The following is a 14460-nucleotide window of genomic DNA, read 5'->3' as shown; positions in this document are numbered from 1 at the left end:
AATATTAGAATAGTAGTAATATATAATACACCAAGAATTAGAGTATTTTACTATATAATATTGTCATAGTAGTAATTATGTAACAAGAACTAGAGTACTTTAATATATAATATTGTAATAGTAGTAATATATAATGTAACAAGAACTAGAGTAAGCAATTTAATTGTATTTGATAAAAGTATAATAAAAGCAAAGGAAAATACACATCACAAATATAGAGCACAACCATTTCCCTTGTGTCCCAGTTATAAACCTTCCTAAGGCAGAAAGAACTCTATTTGGATTGGTTTCAATTTTCCCGCCTCCCTAGGCAAAGTCTGTGTTTGAGAACCATAAGAGGCAATATCTCATCACGAACATCCTGACTTCCAGCTGTAACATGGGACATAGGGACAAATAGTCTAAACTCATAACAGGTGCAATGACTCGATGTTTGAAAATTCTCTTTCACCCTCTTGGGGGTACATCTACTTCATTTCTCATCAACAATGCAAAATCTCTTTTTGTTCCTGCTGTGGTCAGTTCTGGATACTTGCCTTTGTGACTCAAGCAGCTACCTCTTTATAAAGCTCATATTCACTGAAAAAAGGTTGATGCTTAAAGCTCCCTAGGACCTTTACAGCCCTTTATCCTAGCCACCATTTCCACCTGCCTTTTCACTGAAAGACTTGTACAAGTCCCACATCTGATATTACCTCCCATAATGTATATACGGGAAAATAGTAGATGAGTCTGGAAAGGTAGATTGGAACCAGAGTGAGAAGAGCCCTAAATGATAGGGCCTGGATATTTCATTTACCCCACCTGGTTTTTCTGGCTGGACTGGCTTAGAGTCACTATGATCTGATAATGTCATTCTTCTACTCTATAAACTCCAGTGGCTCCCTATTGCCTTCAGGATAAAATATAAACTACTCTGTCTTTTAAAACCCTTCACAACTTGGCAACATTGTATATTACTCCCTTTCCTACACTTTACAGCCCAGAAAAACTGGACCTCATTCTGTTTCTCACACTCTATACTCCATATTTCCTATCCTGATGCCTGGGAGGTACTTCCTTTTCATTTCTGCCTCATAGAATCCCTGACTTCCTTCTAGATGCAGTTAGAGCACCTCCTTCTATATGAAGTCTTCCCTGATTTCCCCCAAAGTGTTAGTGTCTCCCTTCTCAAATTCCTTTCCTTTTAATTACCTTATATTTACCCTATCTTTATTCTACATACATTCTGTTATTGTTCATTGTTCAATCCTGTCCGACTCTTTATGACCCCATGGACCATCGTGCACCAGGCCCTTCTATCCTCTACTGTCTCTTGGAATCTATCCAAGCTCACGTTCACTGTTTCCATGACATTTTTTGTCCGTCACATTCTCTGTCATCCCCTTCTCCTTTTGCTTTCAATCTTTCCCAACATCAGAGTCTTTTCTAATGAGGCCTGTCTTCTCATTGTGTGGCCAAGGTATTTAAGCTTCAACTTCAGTATTTGACCTTCCAGTAAATAGTCTGAATTAATTTCTTTAAGTCCTGATTGATTTGATCTCCTTGCTGTCCAAGGGGCATTCAAAAGTCTTCTCCAGCTCCACAGTTCTGCATATACCTATATATGTATGTCAAGGCACAATGGATAGGAAGAGCACTAGCCTTGAAGTCAGGAAATTGTTGTCATTTTTCAGTTGTGTCTGACTCTTTGTGACCCTGTTTGGGGTTTTCTTGGCAAAGATGCTGAAGCAGTTTTGCCATTTCTTTCTCTGGCTCATTTTACAGATGAGGAAATTGAGGCAAACAGGAAGACTTCAGTTCAAATCCAGTCATAGACACTTAGCTGTGTGATCTGCGGGAAGTCACTAAACTTTTCGAGTTTTACTTTTCTTATCTGTAAAGTGAAGGGGAGTAGATTCAATGGCTTCTAAGGCACCTTCCATCTTTAACAATATGATCCTATGGTAAATACTTACTGTTTCCTCCAATAGAATATAAGCATTTTGAGAGCAGGGATTGTTTCATTCTGCCTTTTTTTTCTTCAACTGAGTCAGGAAGACTTGCTCAATCGACTTCAATCCAATAAACATTTATTAAGCACCTACTATATGCCAGGCACTGTGCTAAGTATTGGGGATACAATTAATAATAATTACAATTAATAACAGATACAATTAGTCCCTGCCCTCAAGGAGTTTACAGTCTAATAAGGGAAATAACACACAGAAAAGCAGTAGGGGGAGGGATGACCAGGGGAGTACCCAGTTCAGGACCATCTTGTACTGTAGAGTTGAAAAAAACCAGGCAGGGCAGCAAATGCGGAGTGGAGTGAGTCCAAAAGTCCAGTTTTTACTTTCTATAAAGGAAAGTATTGGGAAGAGTTTGGAACTCTACCCTCCAGCTCTCCAGTCAGAGAGGAGAGAAGGTTGAATCAGGTGGTGTCATTCAAGGCTTGAGTTAGCAGCATGGTGATAAGATTGGAGGTGATGAGCTTAACCCACCAGACACATCTTGTTCCATGGCATTGAAAAAACCAGGCAGGTCAGCAAAGTGGGGTTTGAATCCTGCCTTAGATATGTATTAACAGTGTGATCCTGGACAAGTCATTTGACCTCTATCTAGCTGCCTTAGTTTCCTCATCTGTAAAATGGGGATAACAATAGCACTTACTTCACAGGCTGGTTGTAAGGATCAAATGAGATAACCCATGCAAAACACTTTGCACACCTGAAAGCACTCTGTGAATGCTAGCTAATAATAATATAATAACCATAATAATAGATTTATGCATAATAATATGTAATACAATATGTAATATGTAATACAATATAACATATAAATATATAATATTGATGTGCTATATAAATATTTCTATATTTATAATATACATTATATTTATATCATATATCATAATTATATAATATAACAAATATTATATAACATATTATTAGTAGAATAGGTAATATAATATAGAGTAATATAATAATAATAATACATGCTTGGCTATTGATTGATATGAGAAGCTCTCCTATGGGCAGAGTCATGGGTTGAGGATTTTAGCTAATCATCCTCCAGGCTGCCTTTGCCGTCTTTCTGGGTGTGGTTTAGAACTGAATCTTGATTAAGGTCATTAAGACCTTCAAAGAATGTATAGATTCTTAGTGGATCCTTAAAGCCACATAGCACTATAGAATGTCAAGCCTAGAGGAGAGTTCCTAGTCTGACCTTTTTACCTCACAGTAGATCAGATAATGAAAGGGACTTACCTAAGGCCACATGGATAATAAGGGGCAGAGCCTGGGCCTGGCTCCAAATCTGTTCATCCTCAGACTCTGTAATAGCTAAACTAGTATAGAAAAACAGCCGTCAACTTGTTTTTTCTTAAAACCTTCCCTGTAATATCCTCTGGCAACATATTCCATCATCTGGGCAACTCTCTTCACCCCTCTGGGCCTCAGTCTCTTCCTCGGTAAAACTGATGGTCTCCAAGGTTGCTTCTGGCTCTAACTCCTATGAATCCTGGATCTTTGATAGAAAGATTTCTTCTAGATCACCTAAATCTTTTTGGTTGAACTTTTGACTGAGGCCCTTTTGTTCTGCCCAGTAAGAACAAACTACTGATTTCTGTGTGCTTCCCATAGGTCTGGGTGGATTCTTTCTCCAAGGAGAAGTAAAGGGACCTTCTGAGACATCATGAAGTAGGGGATAAGAGTGCTAGATTTGTAGTCCAGAAGACCTGGATCAAAATCTCTTCATTAGACACTTTCCAACTGTGTTACCCTGGGCAAGTCATTTAGCTTCTCTGTGCCTCAGTTTTCTTATCTGTAAAATGGTTGATCTAGATGGCTTCTTAGGTCCCTTCCAGCTCTAAATCCATGATCCTATGGTCTCAGTCACAGAAGCCCTAGAACGTAAGGGCTAGAAGAGACCTTAGAGATCATTGAGTCCAGGGGTTCTGAACCTTTTTGGGTCATGGCCCCCTTTTGTCCCTCTGATGAAGCCTATGGATCCCTCCTCCAAATAAGGTTTTTAAATGCATAAATTAAAATTCACGTGATTACAAAGAAAGCCAATATATTTCGCTTACTTTTTTTCATTTTTTTAATTCATGCCCAGTGTGGCAGAGGGAGTGATGAGGAAACTAAGCTAGCATTCACCGAGTGCTTTCAGGTGTGCAAAGTGTTTTGCATGGGTTATCTCATTTGATCCTTACAACCAGCCTGTGAAGTAAGTGCTATTGTTATCCCCATTTTACAGATGAGGAAACTAAGGCAGCTAGATAGAGGTCAAATGACTTGTCCAGGATCACACTGTTAATACATGTCTAAGGCAGGATTCAAACCCCACTTTGCTGACCTGCCTGGTTTTTTCAATGCCATGGAACAAGATGTGTCTGGTGGGTTAAGCTCATCACCTCCAATCTTATCACCATGCTGCTAACTCAAGCCTTGAATGACACCACCTGATTCAACTTTCTCTTCTCTCTGACTGGAGAGCTGGAGGGTAGAAAAAATGTATGGAAATATTTCAAATGATTGCACATGTAAAATCTATATCTGATTGCTTAGCATCTCAGGGGGAGGCAAGAGGAGGGAGGGAGAAAGGGATAGAATTTGGAACTCAAAATGTGGGGAAAAAAGTGTTAAAAACTGTTTAGGGAGAAAATAAAATATATTTAAAAAGAAATACAGTTATCAAATTAGTTTTAAAAACCAAATTCAAGCACTCTAGGTTAAGAACCCTTGATCTAGTTAAATCCACTCATGTTATAAAGGGAAAAAAAGTGAAAGGCCTGGGTAGTGGCAGAGACTCAGCAAGGGTACCATGGGTTCCCAGAGAAGAGCCAAGATGAAAGCTCAGGTGCCTTGACTCTCAGTTCACTGCTCCTTCTTTGCAATGTACCTGACACCTTTCTGTCTGGTGCCCAAAGCATGGCAGACACCAGGTAAGTACTTGGTGGTGGGGGTGGTGACCGTGCCTCTGTAACTCTCCACTCTTCATTCCAGGTCCCTGGCCCTGGGGCAGCAGTATACATCATTGGGGTCCCAGCCTCTGCTCTGTGGCTCCATTCCTGGCCTGGTTCCCAAGCAGCTTCGCTTCTGCCGCAACTACATTGAGATCATGCCCAGTGTGGCAGAGGGAGTGAAGCTGGGTATCCAGGAATGCCAGCATCAGTTCCGGGGCCGACGTTGGAACTGTACCACCATTGATGACAGCCTGGCCATCTTTGGGCCTGTGCTTGACAAAGGTGAGCCCACAAGGTACTGCCTGGCTAGGGAGAAGGCCAGGGTGTGTAGGTGGGTCAGGTGGCCACTATAGATCACCTTATCCATTCCTTAACCTCCCTGGAAGATTGGCAGCCCTGGTATTTTGAACCCAGGTATCTCAAGGTGTCTAGATATGATGATAGCCTTCCTGACTCCCTAAAGACTGTGAATTCTGCTACTTTTCTCTTTCACAGCCCTTTGGCTTTCTCCCCATGTTGAAGGGTGGCTGAGGAAAATGGAAGAGGGGACATGAGACTTCAGGAAAGGCAAACTCAATCACTAGGCATGGGAAAATGAACATTTTTGCTGATTTGTGAAGGTACTGTGTCTTAGGCAAGCTGAGGGTATAGGTGGATGAGAATACAAAGCTGGTCCTTGCCATCAGCATCTGTTACTTCTAAGTCATTTTCACTTCAGGAGGCTAGTCAGAGCTCAGGCACTTGCTAGGCCATTCCTAGAGAGCTCAGCATTAATGGATGGGTACAGAGTCCCCCCAGCAGCTGGTACTGGCAGTGAAATGTGGAAGGATGGGGAGAGGCTTGGTGTGATTGTTAATTAGTGTGACATTTTCCAATGGTTTGTTGCAAATTGGGCATCAGTTCATTGGGGTCTTCAGGACTGGATTCAGGATTCAAGGAGGTCTCTGGCTGTTCTTCAAATGAATAATAAGGCAGATATTGCCCACCAGTCAGTCAGTCAATAAGCATTTATTAAGCCCATTATGTGCCAAGCACTGGGCTAAGCACTGGGTGGGGATACAAAGAAAGACAAAAGATAGTCCCCTGCACTCCAAGAGCTCATGATCAAAGGTGGTGAAGTAACGTCAGGGGAAGAACGTATGAAATGATTTCAAATGGGTGCATGAGAACTTTAGAGTTCAGGAATCATGATTGGGGTAATTTTTAAAAAGCAGTGGAATTCTAAGGAACTAAATCACAGCTCCTTTGGATTAAACCTATCCGTCTACTTTCCAAGCTTTCCCTCTCCCTTTTCCTCCAACACTAAATTTTCTTCCCCTAATACTTTCTCCCTTTCTGCTGCCCTCTGCTCTGTTCTCTTAACCCAGTAATAATAATGGATCATTTTTAAACACTTTAAGGCATGCAAGGCACTTTCCTCACCATCATTAGTAATGATTATCACCATTTTACAGAAGGAGAAAATGAGAATCAGCTACTATGTCATTTACCTAGATTTGGTCCAATTAGTACGTGTCAGAGCTAGGATTTGAAACCAAGTCTACTGACTTTTTTTTTTTTTACAAATGAGGAAACTGAGGCTGGGAGAGGTTAAGTAGTAAGCATCTGGCATAGGTGTTTAAATCAGATCTTCCCAATTCCAAGCCCAAAACTCTAACCACTACTCCACCTGGTACCTTTTAACAAGATTGTTGTGAGAATCAAATGAGATTCTGTATATAAAGCACTTGTGAGCACTTTCTATTAAAGGCAGCTTTTATTATTATTCCTTTCCCCATTTTTGCTTCTTATGTAGCACTGGACTAAGTTGTTTCTTCCTTCAGTGTATTAGTGGCAAAGTAGAAGTTGGCAGCTGGTGAGGCCTTACCCTTCTCTACTTGATGGTCATAGGGAGCAATAGATTCTCTGTTTTCAGGTAGGGAAGGAGACAGACCTATGAGAGTCAGATGGGATTTAAAGCTCCCTGGACCTCCTCTGTCCTATGGCTTCAAAGCAACCCTTCCCTACCTTTGAATGCATTTCAATTGATCAATGCATGAAGTCCTTTATGGACAGTAGCCAGCACTGAGCTTTAGCCTTATTCATTACGTGTGTGTGCATGTATGTGTTTATACATACACACATATGTATTCACATAAATATATATGAAAGCTAAAGACCAAATACTGGCTATTGTCATAGAGAGAAATAAAGATATTTCATATATATTTATATATACATACATAACACATACTTATTCATAAAATACATATTATACCTAAATACTAGCTATTGTCATAGAGAAACAAATATAGATATTTTGTATAAACACACACCTATACACACACTCTTGCCTACTCGTAAAATATATATGACAGCTGAAGCCAAAATACTGGCTATTGTCATAGAGATATATAGATATATTTCATACATATTTTTATATACACACCCACTCATGCCTATTCATAAAATATATATGGTAGCTAAAGACTAGATACTTGCTATTATCATAGACATCTAGATTTTTTCATAAATCCATATATGCACACATACACATAAATCCACACACTCATGCCTATTCATAAAATATATATGATAGCTAAAGACTATATACTTATATTGTCATAGAGAAATCTAGACATATTTCATATACACATATTTATATACATATATCTATATACTCATGCCTATTCATAAAATATACATGATAGCTAAAGACCAAAGCTATGATGGGGGGCAGCTAGGTGGCACAGTAGATAGAGCACCGGCCCTGCAGTCAGGAGAACCTGAGTTCAAATCCGGCCTCAGACCAAACACTTGACACTTACTAGCTGTGTGACCCTGGGCAAGTCACTTAACCCCGATTGCCTAAAAATTAAAAATAAAAAAGTAACAAGACCAAAGCTATTATGCACACACATACACACACATACATATAATGAATAAAGCTAAAAACCATATGCTGGCTATTGTTTACAGAAGAGAATAGAAAAGATATTATTTATGGTTCTCATTACACTTCTTTTACCAGAGTTCATTGGTTACATAAAAGGTTCTACTTCATGTGCCCAGAGTAAAGATTATTAGTATTTTAGAAGTATGTTTGAACAGGTTCAAAGAGTGCTTTCATAGCAACATGTCTGATTCAATTCAATTTAACAGCAATTATCAAGCACCTACTGTGTGCAGTGGATTGGGATAGGTGCCCTGAACTAGAAAGATTGATAAGACAGCCCCTGTCCTCAAGGAGCATACCCACCAATATGTGTATATGTCTGTGTGCTGTGGGGGGGAAGGTGGTGGTGATGGTGGTGTTAAGACACGTACACAGATAACAATTAATTTTAACTAAACAGCTTGGCCTTCTGTTGAGCCACATACACTACAATGTCCATCCACGATTTTTCAAATGTTCTGTTTCCTATGCTCCTTACATATGTTTCTTGTTAGTTTTGTCATTCTTAAGATTGCAAACTCTCAAAGGGCAGGGATGTCTATCTAATTCCTTTGGTTCAGAACTCAACATCCCTACCCCCAACACATACTGCAGACAGAAATTGTTCTTTGTTGTAATGATGTCTACCTCTGGACTCCCTTCTTACCGATACCCCAAACTCCATCCCACCTACACACACTGGGCTGATCGTTGGCCAGGGCTTTGAAATTCCAGAAGGCAGGAGCATGGCCTGTCTCATGAAGCACTTCCTAGGACCAAGGCTGTCAGGAAAAGAAGGACAGAGCCCCCAGTAGAAGAGAGGACAGGAGGAAGGACTGGCTCCAGAACACTGTCCAGCCAGGGGCAAGGCTGGTAATGAGGGTCTTCAGTGCTAGCTGGATGGCGATCAAAAGGGAGTGAAGGATGCATTGGAAGTGGAGAGGGCATCAAACCACGAGGCTGAGTTCAGGTGGGGATGTCTGAGAGATCCCGGAGGCTGAGTTGGGCTGGTGGCCTGTGACTAAGGGTCTTCACCAGGTGGCGAAAAGCAGACAGATGAGATGGAAGTGAAGAGCTCTGTAGAGCTGAGACTTAGAAGAGTGCTTGAGAGATTCGGGTGCCCAAGGGACCGAGGTGGCCTGGAGCAAGGGTCAGGTGCCAGGGAACCAAGACAGGAAAGGGGAGAGGCCGGAGGTTTGGGGAGGCGCAGGGGGCAAGGGTAGGGGCAGGGGCAAGCCAGGGAGCTGGGAGCAGTAGGGGCCGGGGTAGGAAGCAGGGCGGGTGGTCATGTTACAAACTCCGGATTTTTTTTTCTCTCCCCCTTTCCAGGGAGGAGCTGGGGGAGGATAGAGCAAAATGAGCTTATATTGATTGAAAAAGGGCTAAGCCTTGTCCCCCACTGTGAGGCTGGGGCTGCGGGCCCGGCCCCCGCCACACTCATTTCACATCGCTGCGCCATTCACACGCCCTTTCCCCCATTCTGCCCGGGGAGCGGCGGGGGGGCGGGAGCCCCATCAATAGGGATTTCCCGGCCCCGCGCGGCCCGGGAGGGGGAGGCCCGGCTGGGGGGAGCTGCCCGTTGCTACGCGGTGGCGGCAGGGAATGCCGGGCCCTGGCGCCCTGGGCGCAGTGGCCAGAGGAAGCCTGCCACATTAGGCGGATAATACAGTGTGACACGGGGGGAACAAAGGGAGATTGAGTGGCCCAGCAGGTAACGGCCGGCCGGATGGGGGCTAGGCACAGGGGCTCACTGTCAGCCGCAGTTCTCAGGCTCTCTAATCCCTCCCGCCCCGCGGCCCCCTTCCTGCCCCTCCCCAGGGCTGGGAACCCAGGAAGGCTCTGGGAAATTCCTCCCTGGGCCCAGCATGGACCCGCTGGGGGGATGAGGGCGGGGGCGGGTTGCGAGGTTCAGGGTTTTGGTGAAGTTTTGCGGGTTCTTCCCCCGCTTCCGAAGAATGGTTGCTTTTCTTCCCACTTTACAGACCCTGAGTTGCTTTCTCCTCCATAACCCACGGGACAGACCAGAGGAGAGCTAGAGCGCTTAGATTTCAGGGTACCATGAGGCAGTGGAGGGATGGTTGGGGATCCCTACTCCAAACCATCCAGACTGTTAATTAAAGCTACCTGAACTTCATTCGTTGCCCCCTCCCAATTTTATTGAACAGCTTCTGAACCTATAGAGAAAACACAGAGGTACTCAGTGGGCTGTGTAGGTTAGACGGATACTAGCTTTTCATCCTCTTCAAAATAATATTTTTTATTTAATTAAGAAAAATCTATTTTCTTTCCACCCTATCTGTGGAAAAAAGATGCAAAGTCCTTTGTAACCCTCATATTCCAGCAAAAGAAATTCTCATATTCCACACGTCCAAAAAATAAATGTCATGTCCTGCACCCTGTGAAAATCAAAAATTTCCTCTCTTCATCATCCTTAGCGGTGATCATTGCATTCATCAGAGATCTTAAGTCTTTCTAAGTTGTTTATCATTTCATTGCTGTTGTTACTGCATAAATTGTTCTCCTGGTTACTTCCTCCTCTGGTTGAGGGGGAGCGTTGCTGGAGGCTCCCATGCCAATGAGCTTGCATGTCTGGGCAAGGCCTAGTCCTTTCTGCAGAATGGTGAACTCCACAAGAAACGTGGAAAAGGGTAGGAGGAGCAAGAGATGAGGGCAGTGACTTGATTTGCTATTGGCATAGAGAAGTCACCCCTTATCTTTGGCCTGATAGTAGGCAACTATCCTACCCTATGTGAGGGAACTGGTGGAGGGTCTGTGGGGAAGAGGTGGGAAGAGGGAAGGAGGAAGGGATTAAAGACAGATCCCCTTGTTTCCCTATCCCAAGAACTGGGGAGATAATGTTTCCCCAACCCTGTCCCTGGGCTTTGTTTAATAATCAGTCAACAAGCATTTATTAATCACTTACTGTACGACAGGCACTTTGGTAAGTGCTGGGGATACACAAAACAGTCCCTTCCCTCAAGAATGTACATTCTAAAGGGGAAGGGGTAGACCACATACAAATAACTAGGTAGAGCCAAGATACATCTAGAAGGTAACTTTAGAGGAGAAGGCTCTAGCATCTGAGAGCACCAGGAAAGATCTCTTACAGAAGGTGGTGTTTGAGCTGAGTTTTCAAGGAAGCCAGGGATTCCAAAAAGAGCAAGTGAGGATGGAGGGCATTCCAGATCAGGTCTAGGAGACAGGGCAGAGGAACAGAGTCTGTGGAAATGAATAAACAGGCAAGAGGAGTGGAAAGGTAGAAAGGGGTCAAGTTATGAAAAGCTTTGAATATGAAACAAAGGACTTTGGTCGCAGAGGTAATAGGAAGCCACTGGCGTTTACTGAAGCAGGCTGGAGAGAGGCCATGCTTGCATTTTAGAAAAATTATTTTGGCAGCTCTGCAGAAGATGGCTTTAGAGTTGGTAGGAATTTGAGATAGGTAGACCAATTAGAAAGCTATTGCAATAGACTGAGGGAGAGGTGATAAGGACCTGAATCAGGGTAGGAATAGAGAGATGTGAGAGGTTGTGAAGGTAAAAATGGAAGAAAAGAAATGACCTTGGCAGCTGAGTGGATACATGGGATAAGAGAGGATGAAGGGCAAGGATGTTGTCAAAGTTGAGACTAAGAGAATCGTAGTACTCTCAAAAGAAAGAGAAGTTCAGAAAGGGATTGGACATGTTTGAGATGCCTATAGAACATCCAGTTCAAGATGTCAAGTAGGCATTTGGTGATATGGGACTAGAGCTCAGGAGGGAGAGTAGGGCTTGATATGTAGACCTGGGAATCATTTGCATAGAGGTGATCACTGGACCCACGGGAGCTGATGAGATCACCAAGTGAGAGAGTGTAGAGAGAAAAGGGAATACCAAGGCCACTTCCTTTCACTACTTGACTTGTTTCAAAGGGGAGGCCTTCCCAACAGTTCCAGGAAGGAACTTGGTCCCTGCAACTCAAGAGCCCAGAATTGTCTGGGTCAAGCAGGGTGAGGAAGGGTCCAAAGGCTGGCTCCTCCTTGAAATCATGCATCATTCCCCCAACTCTGCTTAACAATTTTCTTTTCCTTTATAGACTCTCCTCTTGTGTCTCTTAGTGTGTTTTAGCCTTAGGGAAGGCAGGTAGGAAGCATTTAAGAAGTGCCTACCACATTCTAGGCACTGTGCTAAGTGCTTCACAAATATTATCTCATTTGACCTTCAGAACATCAACCCTGGTAGGTAGGTGCTATTTTACAGTTGTTTATTTATTTTTTTAATTTTACAGTTGAGGAAACAAAGACAGAGTTTAAGTGACTTGCCCAGTGTCACACAGCTAGTAAGTGTCTGAGGCCAGATTCATACTCATCTTCTTGACTCCAGGCCCAGTGCTCTAAAACTTGTAAAACCTAGCTGCCGGCAGCTATAAGGGTTTTTGATGTTGGAATGAGTTTGCAGACTCAAGGGCTCATGCTGCCTTCTCACCCTCCTCCCAATCCCTTCTCTACCTACTGTACACACTAAGAAGTGTGGTCCACCTGAGTCTAGGAACAGGGCCTAGGTCAGCATTCCCTCATTCCATCCAGCCTGAATGCTTTGTTCTCCTACAGCTACTAGGGAATCGGCTTTTGTGCACGCTATCGCCTCTGCTGGTGTGGCTTTCGCAGTCACCCGATCTTGTGCTGAGGGTACCTCTACAATCTGCGGCTGTGACTCCCATCACAAGGGGCCTCCTGGGGATGGCTGGAAGTGGGGTGGCTGCAGCGAAGATGCTGACTTTGGAGTGCTAGTCTCCAGGGAGTTTGCTGATGCCAGGGAGAACCGTCCAGATGCCCGCTCTGCCATGAACAAACATAACAATGAGGCCGGCAGGACGGTGAGTAAGACCCTGCTGAGCCTTGTTCTCTCTAATCTTCATTCTCTTTCCTTCTGGTCTCACTCCCTTCCCTTCCTATTCCTCTACTCTAGTTCTTCCTTCCTAGGTCTTGAGGCCTTCAATTTATACCCCCAGAGCACCTTCCAAACAGCTCCCAGCATTGCCCCTTCCCCATTGGCTGGGCCATTTCCTGCCTAGGGGACCTTGTCTTTCAGGAACACTGATCTAGTTGTTTATGAATAAGAGGGGGAGTTTACAGGGAATCTGGGTCTCCTCTCCAGCTTGGCCATTTTACTTACTGTCAGTCTTTTCTCAATTCTGGACCTCAGTTTCCCCATCTATTCACCTTCCTAAACAAAAAAGGAGAGAGTCAAGGAAGTTTTGAGGGAAAGAAAAGAGAATGGATATTGAGTTAGAAAGAACCTAGAATGACTATTGTGGGAGGAGTTCTGCCTGGCTTGAGGCCTAAGGAACAGACCTTGTCCAATTGGCCTAAGGATGGTCCGTAGTTATAGATAGCCTTAAAAAGAGGGAATGGGAATCCTGAGATGTACTATGGCTGCTTTGGTCCCTCTCCTTCCCACAGACTATCCTGGACCACATGCACCTCAAATGTAAGTGCCATGGACTCTCAGGGAGCTGCGAAGTGAAGACCTGTTGGTGGGCCCAGCCCGACTTCCGGGCCATTGGTGACTTCCTCAAAGACAAGTATGACAGTGCCTCTGAGATGGTGGTAGAGAAACACCGAGAGTCAAGGGGATGGGTGGAGACCCTTCGGGCCAAGTATGCACTCTTCAAACCACCTACTGAACGGGACCTAGTCTATTATGAGAACTCTCCCAATTTCTGTGAACCCAATCCTGAGACAGGGTCCTTTGGAACCAGGGATCGGACTTGTAATGTCACCTCCCATGGGATCGATGGCTGTGACCTGCTGTGCTGTGGCCGAGGCCACAACACACGGACAGAGAAGCGAAAGGAGAAATGTCATTGCATCTTTCATTGGTGTTGCTATGTCAGCTGCCAAGAGTGTATCCGTATCTATGATGTCCATACCTGCAAGTAAAGACCAGAGGTAGGGGGCAGACCAGAAGGGAGGACAGGGGGTGGGTTAATAGTAGAGGGAGAAGGGAAGGATGGGTGGAAATTGGGTGGCAAGACCTTTTTAATCCCCCGTCCCATGACTCCCCTGTTCAGCTTCCAGTTTGTCCAGGTATGTGGATTCCTAGGTAACTCGAAATGGAACCAGGCCTTCCAGGCCTAAATGACAGTGATCTTGGACTAATGACCTTAAGGCTATGAATAACCAGCAGGGAACATAGAAGGAGAGATAAAATGGTCAGAGGTTCAATAAGTTATTGAGATTCTCATTTAAACTTCTAGTAGATAATGAACCAGATTACTAGGGGTGGGGTGGGGGGAAATTGGGGATTCCAAGAGGCAGAGATGAAGACAGATGATGTTTCATGCATGGGGAAACAGTATGTGCAAAGTCACAAAGGGCTTCATTAAATGTGCTGATACTACTAAACGTGGGTGAGGGTAAAGATCCTATCCACCCTGGAGAAAAAAGAGGCTATATTGTGGCAAAATACCAATTGAAAAGAGGAGACAGGGCCTATTTGTACAGAAGTTTAACTTCTAACTTAACTCGTACAGAAGTTTAACTTGGGATAAAGTTAATATATGAATCCCTTGAATATATCAGGGTATAGGGAGATATTCAGCATGGTTCTACAAAGAACCT

At 43.7% G+C, this 14460-nt stretch overlaps 1 protein-coding gene across 1 annotated transcript in view; it reads left to right on the top strand.

Moving 5' to 3' along the window:
- The window catches only part of WNT3 (Wnt family member 3), a 95802-nt gene that overhangs the window by 69398 nt on the left and 11944 nt on the right, over positions 1–14460 (top strand). Inside the window, exons 2-4 of the mRNA XM_020997270.2 lie at positions 4989–5230; positions 12448–12713; positions 13300–13788. Coding sequence (XP_020852929.1) covers positions 4989–5230; positions 12448–12713; positions 13300–13779 — 988 coding nt within the window. The 3' untranslated portion in view covers positions 13780–13788. The remainder of the gene's footprint in view (positions 1–4988; positions 5231–12447; positions 12714–13299; positions 13789–14460) is intronic.

Source organism: Phascolarctos cinereus, unplaced genomic scaffold (assembly GCF_003287225.1).
Source record: "Phascolarctos cinereus isolate Bilbo 61053 unplaced genomic scaffold, phaCin_HiC Scaffold_5;HRSCAF=322, whole genome shotgun sequence".
Taxonomy (NCBI): Eukaryota; Metazoa; Chordata; class Mammalia; order Diprotodontia; family Phascolarctidae; genus Phascolarctos; species Phascolarctos cinereus.
Note: the sequence above shows the minus strand (reverse complement) of the source record. Positions and strands in the feature narration are given on the sequence as shown.